The 24,979-nt window shown below is 40.6% G+C and overlaps 2 protein-coding genes across 2 annotated transcripts in view; both read left to right on the forward strand.

Moving 5' to 3' along the window:
- The first annotated feature begins 245 nt into the window (after positions 1 to 245).
- dgat2 (diacylglycerol O-acyltransferase 2) lies at positions 246 to 10,665 on the forward strand. The gene is made up of 8 exons (XM_004561626.3): positions 246 to 549; positions 1,955 to 2,083; positions 2,272 to 2,379; positions 3,529 to 3,599; positions 6,059 to 6,263; positions 6,639 to 6,813; positions 8,138 to 8,322; positions 8,509 to 10,665. Exons 1-8 carry the CDS (start codon positions 510 to 512, stop codon positions 8,661 to 8,663), a joined length of 1,068 nt encoding a protein of 355 aa, XP_004561683.1. The 5' UTR covers positions 246 to 509; the 3' UTR covers positions 8,664 to 10,665.
- Positions 10,666 to 11,797: 1,132 nt separating this feature from the next.
- uvrag (UV radiation resistance associated gene) overlaps positions 11,798 to 24,979 on the forward strand; it is a 95,582-nt gene continuing 82,400 nt past the window's right edge. Inside the window, exons 1-4 of the mRNA XM_004561625.3 lie at positions 11,798 to 12,139; positions 18,739 to 18,856; positions 19,198 to 19,232; positions 20,362 to 20,523. Of these exons, the coding sequence (XP_004561682.2) occupies positions 12,035 to 12,139; positions 18,739 to 18,856; positions 19,198 to 19,232; positions 20,362 to 20,523 (420 nt within the window). The 5' untranslated portion in view covers positions 11,798 to 12,034. The remainder of the gene's footprint in view (positions 12,140 to 18,738; positions 18,857 to 19,197; positions 19,233 to 20,361; positions 20,524 to 24,979) is intronic.

The following is a 24,979-nucleotide window of genomic DNA, read 5'->3' on the forward strand; positions in this document are numbered from 1 at the left end:
CGGTGCAACTTCTTTTGCAAGAGTTGCTTTTGGCATCAGTCAATACCTACGACCCTGATATAAAGTAAGCAGCTTTATTAAAATAACTAAAAATTAAAAAGCAGCTTAAATATAGTAAAACTAATGATTTTAAGGTTTATAGCTATGAACAAATGGTCATAGCTATAGAACGAATGGTCAATACATGTTTTGAACAGGTCGCTGACCCACGTGACTGGCCTCATAAATACAGAGAGAGCAGCTCAGCGGCAGCACTGCTCCTCCACGTTACCTGCAGTCTTGCCTCCGCTTTGGTGTCCGCAGACTCCCGCAGTACCTCCTGGCTTCTTGCTCCTCCCCGCGCTGATTAAATGCCCGCTGGACTCTTCAGTCAGCTGCTGTTAAACGCAGTCATGACAGCGGAGCTGTAAGCTCGGAGCTCCTGATGTTTTAACTTATTTTATTATTGTTTAAAAAATAATTTCAAAGGTTTTTCGGGCACTTTGATCAGCCAACAAGAAGACTGAGCTATGAAAACCATACTTGCTGCATACTCGGGATTCATCAAAGGTAAGATGGTTATTTGGGGTCTTCAAAAGTGTCCCAAGGGCGTGAAGGAGCGAAACGAATAGGAACGCAAACAAGCCTGGAGTTTTGTTTTAATGCATGCAAAACAAAACGGGAGTTTAATACTTACTATGATAACAGAAATGAAATTAATAGGATATTGCTATGCTCAATCATCCTGGTAAATCAATCTCCAAAGGTTGATTCTGTTCATCTGGACACAGTGGGAGAAGCTCAAAATACTGTCTAAGAATTTTGCTATTATGTATTTTGCTAATCACTGTGTTTGATTTGTGTTCTGTGAATACTTATAACACGCTTCCACTCTGAATGGTCTTTGGTTGAGAGGAACTAAACTCGGGCTTTTAACCTAAACCACACAGTGACAGCTGCAAGTTAGCTCAAAGTTGATGGAATAATGACACACGGATGTAAGTGACCATACCTCTCATAATCGCATGCTTTCTGCATGCATCTTGCTTATAGTTCGTGGGGTTATTGTGGGAATGGGGGTGGAGGAGTGGTAGTGGGGGGTTCCCTGTTGTGTTACTGTATCCAAACATGCCATTTGGTTTCTGTGTATCAAATATGATTCATAGCTTAAATGAACACTAGAAACTATACAAACACAAGCTGATGTGTCTATGTGGGCCTGTTATTGTGTTAATTACAAAACGTTGTGCTGTTTGCATTTAGAGGCGACTACTTGCATGTCCAATAATTCTAGCTGTTTAGGTCTAGGATGGCTCTTGAAAGCCAAGCACGTGGGCCCCCCTGTTGTGCCCCCTGTTCTCCAGGAGATCACACTGTTTGTTTGGTTTCAGCTTTTACCCACCAGTTTGATCTAGCTCTAAGCAGGCTGGTTTAACCATCACTGCTGAATTCCAGCCAACTTCTCTGCCACACATTTAAGCTGTGATAGTCTCAAGGACTCATAGCATCATAGTTTGCAGGCATTACCAGCCGAGCCCCGGTACCAGGTTATTTTCAGTGAGGACAGATGGGATTAGAGGACAGCGTTTTCCTGGAGTGCGAGAGCTTCTTATTGGCTCGCTGTGACACGGCCTCGACTCACGTTAGTTGCTTCTTAATGTTGCTTTGCGCTTCTTTCTCACACGTAGCTGCGTGGGTTCACTCTTTCAGCCTGGTGAGTAGCTGAGGCTGTGTAGTTTTGGACTCGCTGGAAATGTACTGTATTATTGATGTAGGACAGGTCGGTGCAATCCGTTCTGGAGTAAATCATTAACTCTTTGTTTTGATTGATGTCCACCTTTGGCTTTGTTTAACTCAAATCAACTCTAGGCAAGAATTTCTTCTGGGAAATGTTGACTAGATTTTTTTTTTTGCGTGATCTTTATCTCTTCCTTCTGTTTTTATACCTGATCCATTGATTTGTTTTTGTCTCAAGGCACTGGCTCCAGCATCCTCTCCGCTCTGCAGGACCTCCCCTCAGGGTTATGGCCCTGCACATCCAAGATGGAGAAGCATCTGCAGGTGATCTCTGTGATGCAGTGGGTCATCTCCTTCTTAGCCTTGGGTGAGTGAGAGAGTTGACTTATTAGTGTCACAAGTAAAGGAGGTCAGATCAGTCTTTAAAGTGAACACACACTCGTTGATGGCTTGTTGGCCTTCTTTCGTGTGATTACACCCTGATGATGGATTACCTTAACCCTTTGTGATGAATTCAGGTTTAACTTTAGTGACTATTTCCCCGTCTCCCCCCAGGTGCTGCCTGCACTGCATTACTGATCTACATCTTCTGCACTGACTGCTGGCTGATTGCTGCCATTTATATAGCCTGGCTTATTTTTGACTGGAACACCCCAAAACAAGGCAAGCCACGAAAGATGTCAATTTAAAAACAAAACAAAACTGTTACCTAATGGTTTGAGTTTTGGCTGCACCGGACTATAGGTCTTAATGAGAGACTTTCTGGCACTGTGAACTAGTGTGGCGGTTTAACTAAAATAATTGCTTATAATTCTTGATTTTATTTTTATGATTTCATTTATTTGAAGTAACCAAAATGAGATTTGTGAAATGACAATGTTGAGATTTTAGGCACGTTTGATGAGGATTTCTGCATCCGGTGATAGAAAAGCTTTAGACTAATGCTATTTCCTCTGCCTTTTATTTTACTTTAATAAGCTTTACAAGTTCACAAATTGTTTTCATTAGTTAATTTTTTTTTTTTTCAAAAGTTTAGTTTTTATTTTCATTTTGGTTAACTACATTTTTCCACATCTAGTTTTAATTTTTAGTTTAGTTTTTGTTAACTATAATAACCTTGAGTCTTAGACAAAGAATTGCCCACCTGTTGGTGCCACATTCTTTGAGATGACAGTTTAATCCGGCTAAAGAGTTTCTTTTTCTTTTTCATCATTTTAAAAATTTGTACTTTAGCTAACATGCTATAGATTGGCATGTTAGCTAAAGTATAGCATGCTAAAATGCTATACATTAGCATGTTAGACTACTAGCTTAGCTTATGTTAGCATGCTATATGTTAGCATGCTAAAATGCTATACATTAGCATGTTAGACTACTGGCTTAGCTTATGTTAGCATGCTATATGTTAGCATGCTAAAATGCTATACATTAGCATGTTAGACTACTGGCTTAGCTTATGTTAGCATGCTGGTTTAGCTCAACACAGTGCTCTGCCGTGTACAGCCTTACTGTACCCCTAGCATGGCAGCACATGTAAACGTAGAGCTCAAGGGAATTTTGGGTAGTGCGGAAACTTATTATTCAGGCATATTTGGTTCATTTCTCAGCATCTTAATGAGAGGACAGTTGTTCGGATTATTTTGACTGGGTAATATTTGAAGACGTCACTCTGCACTTCCGGGCAAAACTAATTAAATGACAGATTAATAAACTGTATAATAAAAAACTAAGGTTGAATTGTTACGAAAAATTACGGTTAGTTCTATTTTTGTGCGCATGCTCTGAGTGACTCATGTGTAACTTTCTCCTCAGGTGGCAGGAGGTCCTCCTGGGTGAGGAACTGGACAGTGTGGACGTATTTCCGAGACTACTTTCCAGTCAGGGTGGGTGAATGTGTCATCTTTGTGATGCTCCCTTGCTGACGCACTCATCTGTAATATAGGGAAATCTGGAGCTTTGCAGAGCGACGGTGGTGCCAGGACTCCAGGAAATGGGTCCTAAACATCTCCCTTATGTCAGATGAAGCTGCTCCTGTGTGAAATGTGTTTAGTTGTGCACGTTTAACATTACAGATAGGCTTATCGGGGCTGCATTGAGCCATCTGCTCTGTACTCTTACTTGTCCTGTGTTGATTAAGATGAGGGTATGATGTTGGCTTCAGACTTTGCCCCAGTTGAAGGTCTAAGAAGCAGTGCTAAGCTTTTCTCTCATCAGGTACTCCGCAGTGTAGGGGACAATAAAATCCTTGGTCAGGCTAAAGGGCTTTGTGTTGGATGGTACAGATGTTTAGTAGCTGTTCCTCACTATACTGTCACACAAGAAGTCAAAAGTCACGGTTAAAGCATGCTTAAAGGGAGGATAGCTGTCTTCTTACACATTACACAGTAGTCATAAAAATACAGGGCCAACGTTCCACTCTCTAACATCCAGGAGCAATATATATTTACTTATTTAATTTATTTATTAAACAAATATGTTGAAGTCAGTCAGATCTTGAGAACAAAGAGCGCTAAATCCAGGGTGATGAACCAAGCATTCATTCTTTGTCATCTAGATGCTTCACTGTAGTTGGGCCTTTCTCATTGATGTCACCACCTCATGTTTAACACAGATGAAGCCACTGTATTAGTTATTCGCTCATGTGAAGCTGTTACATTCACAGTCAAAGTGAGGGATTTACTGTTTTTTGTACTTCAAAATATCCTGAAATTATCTACAAACACATGAGTTAGTCACAGGGCGAGTATTGATGATTTATGAGTTGGAAACAACCGGTCAAAGTCCGAGCCAACACTGAAGTTGAGGTGAGGACCGAAGGAAGTCCGAAGTGAGACTTGTTATGAAATGTGTTGCACGGATAGATGTGCAAGTCTGCTTCAATACTAGAATCAGGTACTCTTTTATATTACTGCTGCTCCTTCTTGAAACGAGTGACTCTCTTCTTCCTCCTTCTCTTTTCTTCTGCTTGGATCTGTACGAGGGGTTAAGTGCTGTGTTTGCTGCCCTAGTCCCACTGTAATCCTCCACATATGCCAGGTGGTCTCCTGCGCTGCCATGGAGAGCTTGAATGGGTTCTCCTGTGCTAATGTGATTACACAACTGTTATTTTGGACTAGCTACTAATGGAGCTTTGTTTACACATTGTGATGGATCCAAGTCTGCACTGCACATCAGAGCACACTTTTCTTATGGGCCATGTTCACCTTTACAGCTTTATTGTGCAATGATGGGTTTGATGATAATGCTGACACATCACTGCTGTCAGCCTGAACAGGTGCACACTGGATCCTAATTTTATGATTGTATGTGCTGTCTGGCTGATAAGAGTGTCCTAGTTTTACTAAAGCAGTATACATCATACTGTGTGTGTGTGCAATGAATAATGGCTGTCTACACATCCATGTTCACATGTAGTGTTAAAAAATATACCTACAATAATGTTTACTATCGCCTGTCAGTGCGCCCGAGGGTGGCTGTGGCTACAATGTAGCTGCCATCAGCAGTGTGTGAATGGGTGGATGACTGGATGAGTAAAGCACTATACAAATACAGGCCATTTACCATATTGAAAATCACTAAAGTATACAGCTATGATCGTATATTGTTAACATTGTTACTGGAACCCATTTATGTTCTTCATATTTCAGGACTTTGCTTTACTGTCTTGGATTCTCATTCATGAATTGCTTTGTGTATAATTGAACCATCTTTGGGGTTTTTTTTTTTTTGTTTTTTTTCCTTCATTCACAAACAAAAAGCTAGTAAATATTACAGTTCAGATGATGTCATAAGCTTCTTTTTACAGGATGCTTCTGCTGAACAGAAATATGGTTGGTGATTAAAGTTTGATAAAAGAGAAGCTAGTTCCTAAACTGTTGAGTAATCAGGCCGTGATCTTTGGAAACATGCGCTGCTGGTGAATGCTTCAATTTTAATTTTTCTTTTTGAGCTTCGAGCACCTCGAGCCAAATGCCATTTAGTTCACATCGCAGTGGTCTAGAATAAAGGTGCCCAGGGTGAATCTGACCCTTGTAAGCTATTAGACATCACAAATTCTTGAACACACCATTTCAGGCTAGCATTCTTGCTATTACGGCGCTGAACATTGGTCTCATTTCAGTATTTATTTATTTATTTTTTTGAGGGGAGGGGGTTCCACCTTTAATCACATTTATCATGCAGTGGCTTTAGTTTTCGTCTAAAGTCTGTTTCAGTTTTTGCACCTTATCCGTTTGATGCATGATAAAAGCAGAAAAATAAATCCATGTTCATCAAACTTTTGTCCTCGTCTGAGAATCGGTCTCACACTGTTTATCCACTCTTTGTCCTTTTTGTCCTGCAGCTAATTAAAACTCACGACCTGCTGCCCAGCCGGAACTACATCTTTGGCTACCATCCCCACGGCATCTTTTGTTTTGGTGGTTTCTGCAACTTTGGGACGGAGGCCACAGGCTTCTCTAAGAAATTCCCTGGCATCAAGCCTTCCCTTGCAACCCTAGCAGGAAACTTTCGTTTTCCCATCCTGCGAGACTATCTGATGTCTGGAGGTGAGATTTGACTGAAGAAGCCAGAAATTCTTGTTTGAATTCTTAAAATGTCAAAATAAGTGATAACTAGCGCTGGGAGAGCTGACCTTTGTCCTGCTGCGGCTTCAGTTGACATCGATCGACTGATTCTGAGCTTCATCTGTTTGGAGGGCCTGTTTGCTCTTCAGGCTTCATTTTTGCCCCTTACATGTGGAATAAGTTCTTGTTTTCTTTTTTGAATGTTTAACATTTCTTCTGCATATTGGTGGATTTTGCCTAATGCACAATATGGTATAGAAAGCATACAAAAGGCTGGTGTGTAACTCGTACAGAGACCTAAAACTCAGTGAATCTGAGTTGTAATGAGCAGTTTACCTACATTTTGCCCCCCCACAGGTATCTGCCCTGTGAACAGGAACTCCATCGACTACCTGTTGTCACAGAATGGGACGGGAAATGCTGTGATTATCGTTGTCGGAGGGGCAGCCGAGTCTCTGCAGTGCACACCCGGCTTGAATTCTGTCACCCTGAAGAATCGTAAAGGCTTCGTTAGGCTAGCGCTGCGGAAAGGGTGAGTCGGCTGCGCATTTTCAGACACGAGCACGTGTGGTTTTCACTGACCCGCACAATATGTTGTTGAATGGGAAAATGTCATTCCCTGAGCTGCGGCACCTCACGGGAATAACAAAATCCTAGATTATTATACCCAGAAAGGCCACATGCTTGCAAAGAGAGAGCTGCTAAATCATTCTATGAATGTGCAGTGTTGTCCCTGCTCAGCTCCTCGTGACATATAGTTCACTTTCAGGGGCTGGGCAGTTTGAGCTCCCCCCTTGGCTATGCGTTAATGAGACAGACTGCAGCGTGAAGGGCCCTCGGTTTGTCTCACCAGCCCAAACAAGCCCATTCCTTCACAAATACAGCCGAGGATTATCATATCAGTGGGTGCACCCTATCCAAAGAAGCTTAGAACGCGCTGGAAAAGACACGCAGTTATGCAGACCTTTATTCGTTACAATTAGGCTAGCACAGCAGCTGATGTAAGCCTCAAATGTGAATTTGGGTCACTTTGGATTGATTTTGTGGAACTTCTAAGGCTTTGTTTCAGTGCTTATGAAATAGAGACGATGTTGCAACCAGCTGAATGATGTGTTGTGTCGTCACAAAACAAGTGTCCGCTTTAACAAATATATTTATTGTTTATTTTTGGTCAAAGGGATTGATGCTCTGATTGTTTCTTCTAAAATACTGGATGGAAAACCAGATTGAATCTTTCACAAACAGCTGGAAAAAATCTCTCTCTAAAAACGACTGATTCTGTGGTCTAAAAACGGCCCCTGCAAACCTTCAGACTCTAGCTTAGTTACAGATCAGGGTGGATTTAAGAAATTTCCCGATCACATAACACCTTCCACAGTTGTTATACAAAAACGTGGCTGCTCCTCCCCACAGGGACATTGAATGCTTTTTACAAACTGTCCGTGTTCCTTGCACCGATTCCTGATGGTGCACATTGCACCATAAATCCAAACCTGTTGGCTATTTTTGAATATTTGGTAAACTGAAGCTGGCCGTTCAGGCAAGTAGAGACATGTAAGGAACGTGGTGGTTATCACACGTGTGCAACGCTTCAAACTCTGTTCTTATTACTGCTTTTAAAACCAGGAGATTCACAGATAGGATTATAATATAACCATAAAACCACATTTCTGGTCATGTGAACAACAACTGCAAAGCTTCAGCAAGAGGACAGTGAACAAATATTTGTTTATTAACTGACATTTTTCTCAAATAAGTCTCAATGACCTTTTATGTGTTCTAGATGTTTCGCATAGATGTGTTGTTCTTTTTCACGGTCGGGCAGGTGTGTTGAGTCACTTGCTTTGTTCCCTCAGGGCTGATCTGGTTCCAGTCTATTCCTTCGGCGAGAACGACGCCTACAAGCAGGTGATCTTCGACGAGGGGACCGTCTGGAGGTCTCTGCAAAAGAAGTTACAGAAGATGTTGGGCTTTGCCCCGTGCCTTTTCTTTGGAAGCTCCTGGGGCATTGTGCCTTTTTCCAAGCCCATCACTACCATAGGCAAGTTTGTCTCGTGTTTGCTTTGACTGTACGGTACAGATTAGTTTTCTCTGACCTCGACATGGCTGTGTTACTAAAGTTTTTGTAGGGCAGTGACCAACCAAACAGTTCATAGGACACAGTCAATATTTGCTCAACTGTTTGTTTTAACTGTTTGTCTCCTGTGTTCTTTTTCTTTTTTAATAGTTGGGGAGCCAATCACTGTGCCAAAAATTGAGGATGCATCAGAGGAAGCGGTGGATCTCTACCATGCAATGTACATCAAGTCCCTCCAGTGCCTTTTTGACAAGTACAAGACCCGCTTTGGTCTGAAAGAGAGTGACATCCTACACATCCACTAGGAAGATGACGGGTCGCTGCTAATGGCCCGAACTGTGCATCTCCAAACCCCTCGCCTCGTCTTCGTTTCGTCACCTTCGTCATCGCACCTGGGTGCCTAGATTATCTCTGGACTGCAGATGACACATTTTGCATGTTTACTGAAGAAACCTTTGCTCACTGCGCCATCTCACACACACGCATAGTGCTTTCTCAGGCAATGGCAGGTTTAATGAATGGTGGCCTTTCCCAGCTGCTCTTGTCTGGTTGCCCACAGTGCCTCATCAGTGCCTTTTTTTTTTCCCCTCCCAGTTTTCTTTTAAAACTTGGGTGTCACGTTTTAACTGCTTCTTTCAGGCAGTGGTCGCTAAGCTCCACTAGATGGAGCCAGAAGGTAACTTGCAGGACTTCTTCCTGAGCTCCTTTACAACTCTACACGCTGAACGCACAAACAATGCAAATGAAAGGTACCACTTTATCACTGGGTAGTGCCCAAAGATTAATCGAGCCAAAGACATATGATGTCCACAGACATGTGGTGATTCCTGCTGGTTAAAGGCCGAAAGTGAAGGAATTCTACCAGGTATGGTGAATGCACAAACGCATAAGACATAAGACATAAGCCTTACAGTGTTAATTGAATTCTGTAGCAAGGAAATGCCTATTTTAGTGCATTTGTCTCAACAAATATTTCTGGTGCACTTTTGATGTTTTACATCACCCTCTGAGGTTTTAGTCTCAAAGATTCCCCCCCCCCCCCCCCCCCCCCAAGACAGGCACTGCTCTGCTTGGCTTATTTCTTTTTCTTTTTTATGTTCATACTGGTGACAGGGTTTCTATCTGGGTGGATACATTTAATGTATGCAGTGTAAACTACGTGATTTCTTGTAACTTAAGTGTCTTGGAAGGTTTTGAGCTGTAGTTGAAAAGGATAAAATGGTTTTGTGGGTGAAAATCCTGATGTTTGCGGGTGAAGATGGATGGATGGAATCCTGATGTTTGATGATTCCAGTTTACAGTGAGTTTTATAAAAAATCTTTCAGGGAATCATTTAAAATAAGCAAGCGTGCGTCATGTCGATGGGAATAAAGTGTAACAGAATTGGCTGAATTTACAGATGCAATTTTCACTGGTTTGAGCATTGTGACGACTACTATGGAGCAGTGTGATACCTGTGCAATGGATTTGCAAGCAATAAGCAGCGAGACTTGTCTGTGTGATGAGTTGCATAATCTTTCTGCTGATGTTTAAATTAAACTTTTGTAAGTTTTCAGAAAAAAAGTGTGGTGTGTCTTTGACATAAATGTGGGAAAGACTTCAATGTTTTACTAAATCTGAGTCTTATGTATGTGCTGTGTAGGGAGCACGCCCACCAAATATATGCTTTGTTTTGAACAGTATTTGGCTGGAGAGTATTTAATATTATCCACAATTCTCTTATCAGCAAAAACTTTCAAAGTCCAGCTGGGCCATACAGTATACCTCTGAAACCACAATTTACCTCTATGGGAGGAAAAAACCTCCCTTTCATCCCTCCCTGCAGGTGATATAGATGTGATCCTCAAGCTCGCGTTCTCTACCAGAGACCTGGGAGTTTAGGGCTCTGTGCCGTACTTTGTCTGTTCCTCTGGACCGACACCTCTGATGTTATACCTGGAGTTTTCTGGAGCCACTCTTCCAATTTCAGGGTTACAGCTCCTACTGCTGCTAATTACCACTGGGACCATTTTAAACTTTAGCTTCCACATCTGCTGGTGCTATGCAAATAAAACTGAACTGAATATTTTTGAGGATTATTCCACCCCATTTAAAAACGATCAACATGAAAAGTGACCGTGTAAATGTTAATTGTATGTTTTCCATTTTATGCACTAACCATATACACTCTTGTGTATGTCATGTTTTGAAATTGTTAAACCTACAACGGAATGATAAACATTGTATCTACTGCTTATGGAGTCGTTGCCTTGTTTTCAGAAGTGAAACTGAAAATGTTTGAGGAATAAAGCCTGTGCGCAAAGTTCATTTAAGGTTTTCCATTATTCAGTTTCTGTTAGTTATACTTGTTCTTATGGCCTTTTTTAGTGCGGTCATTAGTTAATTTGACTTTAGTCTCAGAAAGCCTTAATAAAGACAGGAAGTACTCTGGCTCCTTTTATCAGCTGGAAAAAAAATATGACAGGAGCAACACATCTCAGTGCAAAACGCAATTATTTCACTTTATATGCCTTGTATTCCTATTTATCTGAATTACAACCTTGTTAATTATTATTATTATTATTATTTGCTACTGGTTCTCTTTTATATGACTTTATTAAAACATCTTCAACATTATTAAAAAACCAATAAGAACACATCAAGTGTATGACTAGTCCATCGAGAACGTCCATTTTTATTTTCCCTAAGTTCTTTTACATTTTAACGTTTTTTGTCAAGGTGACAACGTGGATAGATAGGAGCTACTTTTGGTCGTTATCTGACTGCAGCCTTCAGTCTCCTGGCCCTGTAGAAGCGCAACTATTTAATGTGGCTGATACAGCCCCCTAGTGGTTGCTTAATGTTCTGCAGTCAGTGTGAATGAAGCTGAAATAACTGACTGTGCTGCTCACATGTAGGTGGTGGATTTACAAGTCATCGTACTTAAAGATGAATTTCAACTTTACACTACTGAGTTACACGCAAAACACAAGACCAGAATCTAAATTGGCATGCAACGTTAAGAGAGGCCTAACAAATATAACATCGACTAATTTGCTAATATGTTAAATATGTGTGTGTTTAAGTTTTACATTGCCTAAGCTACCCGCGTATTCTGCAGTTAGTTCCTGTCTCTATTTGTGTATTCGTATTATACTGTCTGTGATTTGAAAGTTAGCGAAAAAAGTTCATATCAGTTTGCATATACATTTTAAATGCTTTGGTCGCTGGCTGTCTTTGTACCAGTAGAGATTATGAGATCAGTGCTACCGTTTAAACTGTCACCTGCATGTCACGCTGTACCATACAACTTCCTCATATTTTGCAGCTTTGACAGAATTCAACGGATGCTCGTCCCCTCCAGGGAGACAAACAGATGATACCGCCAATAGAAACGCGAATTTTCACGACCAGGCACCGCCTTTACGCGACGGATATTGGTTTGAGCCAATCAGCAACTGAAGTTCCGCGCCTCCTCTCCGTAGACGGATTTCCGAACGTAGCGAAATAGCCGAGAGTTTGTTTACGTCCTGTTGGTTAGCTGACAGCTGTTGTAGCGCTTTCCTCACAGAAACACTCGTGTCTGCATGTCTTTGTTAGTTTTCCGGAACTTCGTCAACTTTTAGCCAAGTGTCGTGAATGTCTGAGATGGGATGCTTTATTGAATGAGGGGCTGCTGCTAGATGCCGACAGGAGGATGAACTCCATCACCGGTCGGGTTCTTGCTATCCCCGCCGCCTCTGTCACCAACTCTGGAGCTTCAGCCTCTCGAGCCCTACATGTGGAGCTCACATCCCAGCAGGTAAATGCAAATCCCATGAGCTTTCGTTGTCATCACACTCATTCAGGTGAACTCGGGAAAACTTGGACCGGGCTCCCATATTGTGTTATGTACTAGTTTGTAACTGCTGCCCGGAGGTCCACAGCAGGCCTGGCAGGCTAGCTAGCTAGCAGTTGCTAGCTTGCAGTTAGCTAGCCCGTTGGAAATAAATGGAAGTGTGTCTGACTCGCCAGACACGCCGAAACCAGTTAGGTCGCAGTTTGGCTTTTGGATCCTAGCCTTTTCATGGTACTGCCATATCGCATTATTTTTCTACATATTTATGTACAAAGCTGCTTCTGCTAATGGTAACTTAACTTGGCGTCATGTCAGCACGCAGGTGACAGCTAAGTAAAATCAGCATACAGCGTGTCATTATTTTGACACTAAACGCTCTCGTACGGCTGCTTTAATGTGATTTGAAGCATTTCAAGACTGAATGCGTTATTGGTCCGTTCAACCCCGGGGATTAAGTGGAAGACTTTTAAATTCCGTGCTTTCATTCATTTGACATGTAGGCTTCTCTCGTTGTGATTACGTACCTTAAACCGGAACTAAGTCTCCTACCGACAGATCTCCGTCAGTGTTTACTGGCTGGGTATTATTTGTAGTAGAAAACATGTTGTTTTCAAATATCTTTATTAGGGTTGAGATAAATGACACTTCCTCGCTTCAGTGAGCCAGAGGTCTGTGTGCTGCAGGAACCTCTTGGACTTGTTTCAACTGTTATCCTGCTTCAGACCACTAAACTGAACATTAGGAACCAAAATATGGAGTTAACCTACAGCATAAAATGAATCCTCAAACTTAAATCTTCTACTACTACTATTACTTAATGGTAGTTAAACCTCGCAAATGTGTATTGACATTTGCAAATTCTTGGGATTCATAACGTGGGTGTCACTGATGCACCATTAGATTTTCTTTTCTCAGTGAAATGACAGACAGTATAATGTATTTACACCACTAAGTGTAACTCTTTTCTCCCCCAGATAGGTGCTGGATCGATTAGATGGACACTTTGATAATGCAATTTGGAATGATTCAAACTATGTCCTCATTTTAGTACTATCGACATATTCCAATCTTATCCTGTATACTGGGTGTTTTTGTTTTTACTTTGGGAAACCACAAGTCTCTGATATGCAGTTTTTTGAGGGTGGTGTGTAAGTAAAATCTTTTACTTAAACTGCAGCTAAATACACACATTACTTGCTCTTTAAAGAATCAGTATACCAATTTGTTGTTTACGCTTATCTGTGAACTCTGGCCATGCAAATAGTTGGGTTTTTCTATCTCTTAATCGTGTGCAGTTACTGCATTACAGTGGAAACCAACTGGCTTTGTGTTTGGGCCATAAATTGCTAAAAAGTATCAGAGATTTCATTTAAAACACTTTTCCTTTGTATTTGTTTAATTAACATGGGTCCTCTTGTTTATCTGTGATCTCATTAAAAAACCTGATGATGACCTCTTAATGCAGGCTATATGCACATTCATTTTAACCACATGAGACCTAGATGGATAAATACCTTTGTCATGATGAGAAAATTGGATTGCAGAAACCACGTGGCATTTCCATACACCAACAAAGAACAAACACATCAGCATAAAAGCATACAATACATCAAGACCCTTTCATTGGACCTTACAGGATGATTTGTCCAAACTAGCTGGGAAACGTATGTGTTTCCCATGTTTAAAAATTGAACTGGTAAATGGACTGGTACTTGTATAGTGCCTTTCCACTCACTTTGAGCACTCAAAGCACTTTCTGCTACAAGCCTCATTCACCCAATCAAATGCATCCAAACCCTGTTTTTATCTATACCTAAACGCTTTATGCACTCTTAACATTCACACACACCCTGATGGATGCATTGGGAACAACTTGGGGTTCAGTATATTTCAAAATATGAACTGCGGATTGATCCAACAACCTTGTTATTGGTACCCTCTACATCTGTTGCTACAAATGCTCTATTAAGTGCCGTGAGGAATAAATTACAGTTTGGCCTGTGTTTTGTAAGCACAGGGGGTAATAGCGCCACCCAGATGGTTTCACTTTAAAAGAAGAGGCAAATGGATGCCTCTCGTCACCCACAACAGTATTTGCCTAACATCTAACACCATAACTATAAATGCGTTCCTAACTCTGTAATGCAATTCACTTCATGCTGTTACTGTCTTTCTTACAGATTTTTAGTGTTCCTCAGAGGGATTTCCAAACCAACAAAAGATTAAGAAAGTCAGAACACTTTCAGTAAAAGCACAGTAGAACATGTGGAGCATTTTAGAGCCCGCTTTGAAAGATACAAGTTTCCTTGAAAAGTTCTTTACATGTGGTCAAGAATAACCCCTAGGTACTGATATTCAGTCACAGACTGGATCAGCTGTTTGGTGATAGTGTGCTGGGATGATTGTTGCCCCCTGAAATCTTTGCTGCGTTGAGAACAAGGCCTGACCTCACAGCATTTAATGAAATGGTCCGGATCTGGTCCCTGCTGTTCCTTTCCATCATGTAGGAGATTCACTGAAGTGGTAGTAGTGTTTGTGCAGGAATTGGTGTACCAAATAAACAACACAAGAGAGAAAACACAGTCCTGAGGGGAGCCTGTGGAAGTTGTCAGTTTGTCTGAAAGTAAAGTTCCTACTCTGGTTTAACTACCAGGGAAATCCTTGATCTCGAAAGCTAAACAAGACAGAAGTGAAAATTCTGTTTCCCTTTTATCTGTTAAAATACTCAGTAAAACTGTTAAAAGTAGAGGTGGGAATCACCAGACACCCCACAATACAATATCATCACAATACTTGACTCACAATACGATATATTGGGATTATTACTTTTTTTAAACATGTTGTGATATGCTCTGTCAAGCTAAGTGTGTCCAGTGTTACATGGTTTTCTTGGTTGCACTGATTTCATGTATGTTTGCTCAGCTAACCTTCCTGAAGGATGATGGTGCATGAGATTAACCCTCTTGTTTGTAGTATTCCCAGAGTATTTTATTTAAATAATACGGAGATTTGGCGTCTCTATATCAATAGAATACCTCCATGCTATTTATCACAATCCGGTTTTTAAGTGATGATGTGATGAATCCTGCTTCTGGGTCCAAACTACTCTGTGTTTAATAAGTCTGTTGTGTTTTAAACATGTTTTAATGCTTTGTATCTTGTTCTATTTAATCTGAACAAGCCCCTAAAACAGTCAGTGATCACTGTTGGCCTCTCTCGGTTTTTATTACCACTGTTACTTTTAAAGCTCAGTTTTTAAACCCTTACGATGTAACTCCAGCCCATGCAGCAGTATAGTAATGACTAACCTGGTATTGTGGATGGATTATCTCAGTTGTTCTCCTGACTGAAGTTTAGCCCATTTATAAGATCTGGACTTGGAAACGGCTAATGGCGTCAGACTTAAAGACCAATTTTCATCAATTAAAGATCAATTTTTTAACCCAACTCGTAGTTAAAAGGCGGGGAAATGGCCACAAATACAAGTAGTGTGTGCAATACGTAAAATAGTTCAATAAATCACCCTCATACAGGGTTGGTAGGCAAATTGCAGCGGTCTCTTTGATGCCAAGTTTATGATCCCATGTACAAGACCAGTGATGCAAGGTCAGGTCTAAAGTCTTTGGGACCTGAAGGTCTAGGAGATTTAGGAACAGGAACAATTATGGATACTTTCCAAATTTAAATATTTAGTATCACAAGACTGAGATGATCTAAAAATCTTCAGATTCGACCATGCAGGTCAAGCGAAGCCTATCCCCTATCCTTATGTGGGGCATTGGTTGTTAGAGTAATGCATCTCTGGGCTTTCTTGATGACAAAGTGCCTTCTGTCTTTTAACTGTACTAAAGGTCCCTTCCGGCTGTATCATTGTAGCTCCTGAAAGCATTTTTGTCTTATAAGGTCTTTGAACTTGTTTGACACCCAAGGGTTGTCATTCGCATCATTTAATCCTTTTGGTTGGGACCACAGAGTCCACACAGAAATGAATATAATCAGTCACATGTGTAGTGTGATCATTAATGTCAGCACTCTCAAAGACCTCCCATACAGTGCAGTCAAAGCAGCCCGGCCACACATTGTCATGTCAGTGTAGGGTCTTTCTTCTGTCTCAGTAGCCTCTCATAGACAGGATAAACCACACTACGATCAGATGCCCCTAGAAGCGGAATCAGTGTCGGCATCTTTGACAGTTCCATAGCACCAGAATCTTCTATTTCCTGGTGGGACAGTCGACCTATTGGTGGCATGAGTGAAGCTTACTTTATTGGTACGCTAATGCGAAATTGTAATGGGACATCATTTAAATTCTTAAATGTGCACCAATCTTTCCAGTTTAGAAGGGAGTTTGAAACTCTGTGACCTTACTGGTTTACTTGTTTACTGAGTAAACACTGACTCACTTTACAGGTTATAATCAGTGCTAATCTCAGGCTAGATAATACATGTTTTAACTGAGCAGTTTTGAATACTTTGAGTACTCCACAAAGTGTGTGTGTGTGTGTATATGTATATATATATATATATATATATATATATATATATATACTATAATTGTGAAAAGCAAACAACAAGCATGCACTTTGACCTGATGCACTGTTTTCGGGGTTGACTACTGTGGACTAAGTGAAAACTGTCGCTTTATCTCTGGGCCATAACCTGAGATTCAGCTCTCATCAGCAGCTATGATCCATGACATAAATTCAGGGGAGTTTGAGGTCCATGAATCCACCTTACATGCATTTGCATCCCACTCGGTACACATGGGCAAAACTGGTACTTGGGAGTTTAAATTAGCAGCAGTCCAGAAACTGGTCCAGTAGTGCATGACATGAAAACTTTGAAGGGAAAATTGCATTTAGTTAAGTCATTTTAGATTTATATGGCACGTAGATTCTAGGAACTTTTCGGTCACACTTTTTTATGTGTGTGACCAAAAGGTCCCTTGCGTGTAGTTAATAAGAGGAGATAATCCACTTCAGATGACTGGAAATACTGAGTTTGGTTTATGTGTGGGAGTTGTCTCAGTATGCAGTACACATGATACCAATTTGCTTGCTGTGAAATAACTTGACACTTATTTGCACTACCCTCTCATGCATAAATGTCACATTACATAAACTTCTTGGGCAATCAGAAGAGCTTTTAGGACCATTTGTCCTGTCCCACTTATTCGAACATTTGCATTCTCACCTATACGTGTCTGGGTTTAGTTTTCAGTGCTGCAGTTCATATATGAAAAAAGCTTACGTTTATTTTTAAATGTATGAGAGTGGGGATTTGTTGGAAGCCTCTTGCATAAAGTTGGCATCAGTTTTAACTGTCTGTACTTAATAAACTGGCATTCAAGTGTGTTTTCTTATCAGGGCTACCTGTCGTATCTGCTTTAGTTTGGTCAGTCCACTCTGTAAAACAGGGGTTGGCGACTCCAGGTCTCGAGGGCCGGTGTCCTGCAGGTTTTAGATCTCACCCTGGGTTAACACACCTGAATCAAATGATGAGTTCATCACCAGACCTCTGGAGAACTTCAAGACATGTTGTGGAGGTAATTTAGCCATTTGAATCAGCTGTGTTGGATCAAATACCCATCTAAAACCTGCAGGACGCCGGCCCTCGAGGCCTGGAGTTACCCACGCCTGATCCAAAATAATGTCTGCATGCTCATGAATAACAGAAGGCTTGTGACCACCTAGTCACCCAGATTACAAGCCACGTGTCACCATCAGACTTGTATGGTCGTTTTATAACATGCGGTCAACTTTGCAGTGCTCTTCTGTTCGAGCGTAGTCTGAGAGGACTCTGATGTTTGAACTGTTTTGAATAATTTTGCTGTTTTATTTTTGTTTTCCATGTGGTCCATGTTTCCTGTTGAGAAATGTACATTATAAAATTAATAAGGAGAGGGTTAAAAGTCCCCTGGAGAACAATCATTTGTTTGTTTTTGAAGTCGTTAATCTTTTGGGAAATCCCATGACTTAGATTTGTCCTCGCTATGGCTGCAGGAAGGAGGTGGGCCGGCCATTCAAGGGAAAGGTTAGACTGTAGGATGTGCCGTCCAGAGGGGCCGATGGCGCGATATAGCAGCCTCGCTTCTGTCATTCTGCCCCCGGACAGCTGTGGCTACAACTGTAGCTGCCTCCACCAGTGTGTGGATGAATAGTGGAATTGTAAAGTGCTTTGAGGGTCTCGAAAAGCGCTTGATCTAAAAGATTTCCCAGGAATCTTTTAGATCAAGACATGAGATTTTTAGTAGATTGAAAAGACTGTTCACTAACAAAGTCCTTGACTTCAAAAACTTCAAACAATCCAGTCTTAAAGTGTTGCTGGATTGATTTAAAAAGTAACTGATGACTGACATAATGTTACAATGAAGATGAGTAACGCCTCCATTACTTATGCTGCCTCTGTGCATGAGAAAGGACGGCTATTTTAAGCTGTTTTATATGTGGGATAGATTTGACCAATCACATGAGCCAAATTAAGCTGGTTACAGAACTCTGTTATCAATAATCGTCACTATTTCTCATTGTCTCTCTCCCTCTCTATTTCCTCCTGGCAAACAGAGACGGTTGCGTCATCTTCGGAGCATCGCAGCCAGAAACATTGTCAACAGGAATGGCTCTCCACTGCTGGACACGTACTTCACCCTCCACCTTTGTATAGGAGACCGCATTTCTAGAGGTCGGTGTTAAAGTCCTCTCACACACTACTGATCATGTTTATCCTGTACAATTTTTTTTTTTTTTTATCAAGAGGCTTTTAAATAAAGTTAAATGGGCAGTGCGCGTATTTATATTTATTTTGTACTTGCAGCAAGTTGTAGTTTAGTATCTCAGGCAAATGCATTTGAAAGTGGCACTAACACTGTACCGTTCCTCTGATTTTGGAACATGCAGTCAGTGCAAAATTTGTATGTGATAGATTTGTGTAACTGGTGTCCAGCTGAGCTTCAGCAAAACATGTTCAGGGTTTAGTTCCTCCTGTTTATTGTGCATTAATCAACATTCTTTCATGTTTCTTAGATTTTTACAAGAGTGAAGTCATACGAGACTCACTGGTGAGTAAACTAACCCTCAGACGCTTCCTCTCCGCGTCCTGGGATAGGTCCAGTATGTTGTCATTTCCTGTAGCCTGCTGTTGGAGAATGTACTCATTACGAGCAGCGAAGCAGTGCTGTATTTTATGAATGCTAAGCTTGGCATTTATCTGATCCCTTCTTGCCAGTCACACATGTAGCCAGCTCTTGTTTAACATGATTTGCTGAATAAAATATCAGGCGTGTGTCGGCATGAATAAAATTTGATCCGTGTTTCTCTTAAACAGCTTTTTCTTTTGGCCTGCATGCATCATTAAGCTGTGCAAATGACCGTGCTGTGTCGTATTACCTTGTCGTTGTGTGTGGTTTTGTTTTTTTTGTTTTTTTTTAATTTCCACTTTTATTTGTGATGCAGACACAGCTATGCACAAAACTACAGACGTAGCCAATTACAATTACTGTTTGGGCTTGCTGCCGAGCCATGAGCTGACCTAAGCTGCTTTCCAGGCATACTCGTCAGTACCTTCAGCAGACAGACAGTGTAATGCACTTCAGGAGTCATGACTCCTGTCGTCTCCCAGCACAACTTCCTCCTGTTTTATTTAACATCTGTGCTGGCGTTCTCGGCTGTTCCATCTCCTTCCTGTCATCGCTCATATAAGGAACTGTTTCCTGTTGCTCTTCCTGTTTTCATTCCCCTCTGCTTCTAATGCTAGTTCTTATCTTCACCTGTGGATTGTACTTCTGCTTTTGGCCTTCCTCTCCTGCCTGTCCATGAAAGTTACCCAGGGAAAAAGAGATTTTTCTGTATGATGAAGGGAAATGGTACATAGTTAAATGATGTAAATGACTCCAGTTGTGTGCCGCTGAACCAGCGGTCATGCTGTCGTTCTGAACGTTCAGGGACAGACTACAAACAGAAATGGGGATCAGACTTTAAGGTTAATGCAGAACAGAATGATTCAGTTACTCTGCAGTGGTTAAGGATCACTGTATGGATTTAAGAGGTAACATAAATTTTGCTCTCAGATTTTTATTTCAAACTCTTGAACCTATCCTCCCATTAAAAACAAAAAGTCAGAAAGTAGAAAAGATTTAAGATGTGACTGCTGTTCCTTTTGAAATGTGTGTGTTTGTGGATCTTTGTTAGAATCCAACTTGGCGGAGCCTGGACTTTGGCATGCTCCCAGACCTTCTGGACACCTCAGTGTCTTGCTTTGTGGTGAGAATCTGGGGAGGGCAGAAGGAACAGTACCAGCTCCTCATCGAATGGAAGGTTAATTTGGACGGCCTCAGATACACGGGGCAGCAGGTCAGCAAACACACCCAAGAGCAACAAAGTAGCAACACAATATATAATTTTTCCTGAGGCTTTCTGTGTGGCTTTTGAAAAAGTGAATTGTTACTGCAAAAATCTAATAGTACAGTTTTGATCTTTACAAAGGATTTGTTGGATATGATCTGACACATGTGTTAAATGTTGAATAGCTGAATGTGTAATTAAATCCTTCTAAGAGCGCGATGCATGCATTTCCGTTCTGTCCATGTGGTTTACGTTACTTCATGACATATCAGTAGTTATGAGCAGGGCTGTTGCTGTGCTCTTAGCAAGTTTATGTGTAAAATGATCACTTGGACTCGGCTGCACAGTTCTGTGTATGAAATATTTTTCATCTGCTTGGAATTTATACAAGTGGATGAATCTAATTCAAAGGTAGCAAGGCTGAGGTGATGCTCACTGCTGTGAGCGAGTGAATGTGGGGTGAGCCATATTTGGAGTTGAACATTTAACTCTGGATCTGCGTTTGAGTTTTAATTTCTAAATATTTGAACATGAAAACTAAGTAGTTCACTAAATGGAAATCTTTCTGTCAATTTAAAGGGGTCTTATATGCAGTGCTTAACAAACTGATTGTTGGTGTAAGATTTATGGCACAGCTGGCCTGAATGAACAGTTTTAGTATTTACAAAATAATTTTTTTAATGTTTCTGTCATTTAAATTGGCATTTATGAGCAAACTCTTTAATCAAAATGATATTTCTAATGCTAAAATATAGTTACTATTGTTATAAAATAATTTTCAAATTTACTGTTTAAGAAAAGAAACATTTATTTATTTTTTATTAAGATGCTGAGTTACAGTGATTTATTTCCATTTTTAAAAAATCATCAAAGAAGTCCAGTGTGATTGGGTGTAACAGTAAATGAATTCAGTTTATTTGCTTAATAAATAACAACATGCTTTTAGTTTAAACTTTCTAAAATATGTTCAATATTTTTTTCTCTATGTGGTCTAATAAGTTTAAGTACTGCATGCACATTATTAAATGTGAATAATCGCAGTAGAAACAAACTGTGGTTAGAAATACAAGTCCCCAAACATTAAACTTTTTTTTTTTTTTTTTTTTTTTTTTTTTTTTTTTTTTTTAAACAGAAAGCAAGCTTTATTAGGAATGCAGTCGAAGTCCATAACTAAACAATAAAAGGCAAAAAACAGAAAAAGAACTGGAAATCTAGATGGCTCTCTGGATGAAGACTGGGAACACTAGGCTCATGGGAAGGAAACAGACATGCTTAAAAATATCATAGCTCAGTCATTAAGATACTGATGATCTAAACAGAATCTGATGGACTGTAATCAAGTGTTTAATTCAATTATGTTTAAAAGGCAAGTTAGATTTGCAGCATAATTTACCATGGTGATATAACTCGGTAAGAAGTAAACCACCTTCATAATACAAAAAACTCAGGGTTAGCCCTGAAAGTACCAGGATAAGATGAAATTCTGCTTCATAGCACAGGCCACATGCCTTTTTCAATATTTCCCCTTTATAAAGTGGTAAAATATATTTTTTTAAAAATGAGTCCTGGAAAGCAAAAGAAGACAGATAAAGTGAAGATAACATTAACAACAATAGCTTGGGGCAATACAAGCTTCCCAGGACGTGTTAATCTGTCTGCATTTGTATGCTTTGTTTGTTTTTTTTTTTTTTTTTTTTTTTTTTTTTTTTTTTCTCTCAAAGATATTTTTATTGAGTTGAAGCAACAAAGAAAAGCAAATACACGCAGAATTGACAAACACCAAACAAGCAAGTTTCACAGCGACTGTTAAAACTGAAATATCAGAATACAGATTAATGACACACTCACATGTCTTATAATTGCTTCCAGCAGTTTATCCCCTACCCACAACGCTTAGAACCCCTATCCCTCAGACCAGGAAGGAAAAAACCAAACAAACAAAGCAAGAAAAAAGAAGCAAACAAATAAAAACAACATCACAGATAAATCAAAAACAAAATAAGAAAAACACACAAACGACTAACAATAAATAAATAAGTAAATAAATAAAAAGAAGAAGAAGGGGGGAGGATTTACTGAGCAACGCTGGAAGTCGGGTTTGTAGCCTGGAGGCTGGAAAAGTATTTCAGGAATTGCCCCCACACCTTGTAAAACTTACCGCTGTTGTTGCTAATCGCATACCGGATCTTTTCAAGGCTCAGATAGTACATAAGGTCCCTCAGCCACTGAGCCTGGGTGGGCAAAGGGGCACCCCTCCATCTTAGGAGGATTGTACGTCTAGCTACAAGGGAGGCGAAGGAGAGCATGCAACGCTGTGACGAGGTCAACCGTGCATCAGCCTCTCCAGTGGTGCCAAAAAGCGCAACTAAAGGGTCAGGATCCATATGGTGTCCAACAAGTAGGGATAAGGTCTGAAATATATCTCTCCAGAATCTTTCGAGGCTAGGGCACTTCCAGAACATATGAATAAGGGAAGCCTCCGCACTCCCACACTTATCACAGGTAGGGTCAACGTTCGGATACATACGGGATAGTTTGACTTTGGAGAGATGGAACCTATGCACAACCTTAAATTGTAAAAGACAGTGGCGGGCACATAGGGACGTGGAATTAACTAATTTGAGTATTAAGTCCCATGTATCCATAGACAGGGACTGATTTAAATCTTGTTCCCAGGCCGTTTTAATCCGATCTATCGAAGAACCGTTCATGCTCACCAACCTGTCATAAATAAGAGAGATAAACCCTTTACGTGTTGGGATTAGGGTGAGGAGCATATCCCCTGGGCTTGCAGCTGGCGCTACCGGAAAGTTTGGAATCTGAGATTGGAGGAAATGTCTGGTCTGCAAATATCTGAAAAAATGTGTACGTGGGAGATTAAATTTTTCAGAAAGCTGGGCAAAAGATGCAAAAGTATTGTTAAAAAATAGATCATTGAAACATGTAATGCCCCTATCATGCCAATCTCGAAATATAGGATCAGATAGTGATGGCTGAAAAAGGGGGTTAGAAAGAATTGGACTTAGAAGAGAGAAACCTGTTAATCCAAAATGCTTCCTCATCTGAGCCCACACCCTCACCGTGTGCCAGACAACTGGGTTATCGATTGTCTTGTTTGGGGGAAGGGGGAGTGAAGATCCAATCAGGGCCAGGACAGAAGAGCCTGTGGGCGAGTTCAACTCCATGAGCACCCAGGATGGGCAATTACCCTTGTTGTGGAAGTAAAGCCAAGATATAATGTAGCGCATGTTTGCTGACCAATAGTAATATCGAAGGTTAGGCAGTGCCAGGCCTCCACGACTCTTGGGTTTTTGGAGTTGAGCCTTGTTCAATCGAGGGCGTTTACCCCTCCATATATAAGATGAGATAATTGAGTCCAAGGAATCAAAGAAGGATTTGGGGATAAATACTGGTAACAATTGGAAGAGATACAAAAATTTAGGAAGTATATTCATTTTGATTGAGTTGATTCTTCCCACCAAAGAGGTGGAGAGAGGGGACCACTGTGCCAGATGTTTTTTTGCATTATTTAACAGAGGAAGGAAGTTCGCTTTGAAGAGACATTTATGTGTCCTTGTAATAATTACACCTAGATATGTAAATTGATTCCCTGCTATTCTAAAGGGGAGGGTAGTATAGTCAAACACTGGTGCCCCTCCATCCACAGGAAACAACTCACTTTTACATAGGTTGAGCTTGTATCCTGAAAACTGGCCAAATTGGCGAAGTATGGATAACATTGCAGGTACAGATATTTTGGGGTTTGAAATAAAAATTAAAAGATCATCGGCATACAAGGATACTTTATGTTCAGCACCTTTCCTCCGGATCCCATTGATCTCCCCACAGCTGCGGAGTGCAATGGCGAGTGGTTCTATAGCCAGATTAAAAAGAAGAGGACTTAAGGGGCATCCCTGACGGGTTCCTCGTTGGAGGTTGAAAGGCCGCGACTGTATGGAATTAGTAAAAACTGAAGCGTTAGGGCACATATATAATAACCTTATCCATGAAATAAATTTCGATCCAAAATTGAATTTATCTAGAATCGTGAATAAATATTTCCACTCTACCCGATCAAATGCCTTCTCCGCATCTAGGGAGAGAATGCACTCAGGACCCTGATTGGAAGGGGTGTATAATACATCCAATAGTCGGCGGATATTGGAATAAGAGTAACGATTCTTAATGAAGCCTGTTTGATCTTCGGATATAACTGAGGGCAAGATATTTTCCAGCCTACGCGCCAAAACCTTGGCCAAAATTTTAGCATCAACATTAAACTTTTTAAATTACTTTCAGTCATATAGAATAAATTTATTGGTGCCTATTTTACTGTAATGTCATCTAGTTGCTAACATTAGGTAAAATGATTATTGTGACTGTCTGTCGTTGCGTCAGTTCACTCTTTTATTCGGTTACACCAAATGTTCTTTCACTCAGAGTTAAATCATCTAAAAATGCACCG

This window comes from Maylandia zebra, linkage group LG10 (assembly GCF_041146795.1).
Source record: "Maylandia zebra isolate NMK-2024a linkage group LG10, Mzebra_GT3a, whole genome shotgun sequence".
In the NCBI taxonomy this organism is placed as follows: Eukaryota; Metazoa; Chordata; class Actinopteri; order Cichliformes; family Cichlidae; genus Maylandia; species Maylandia zebra.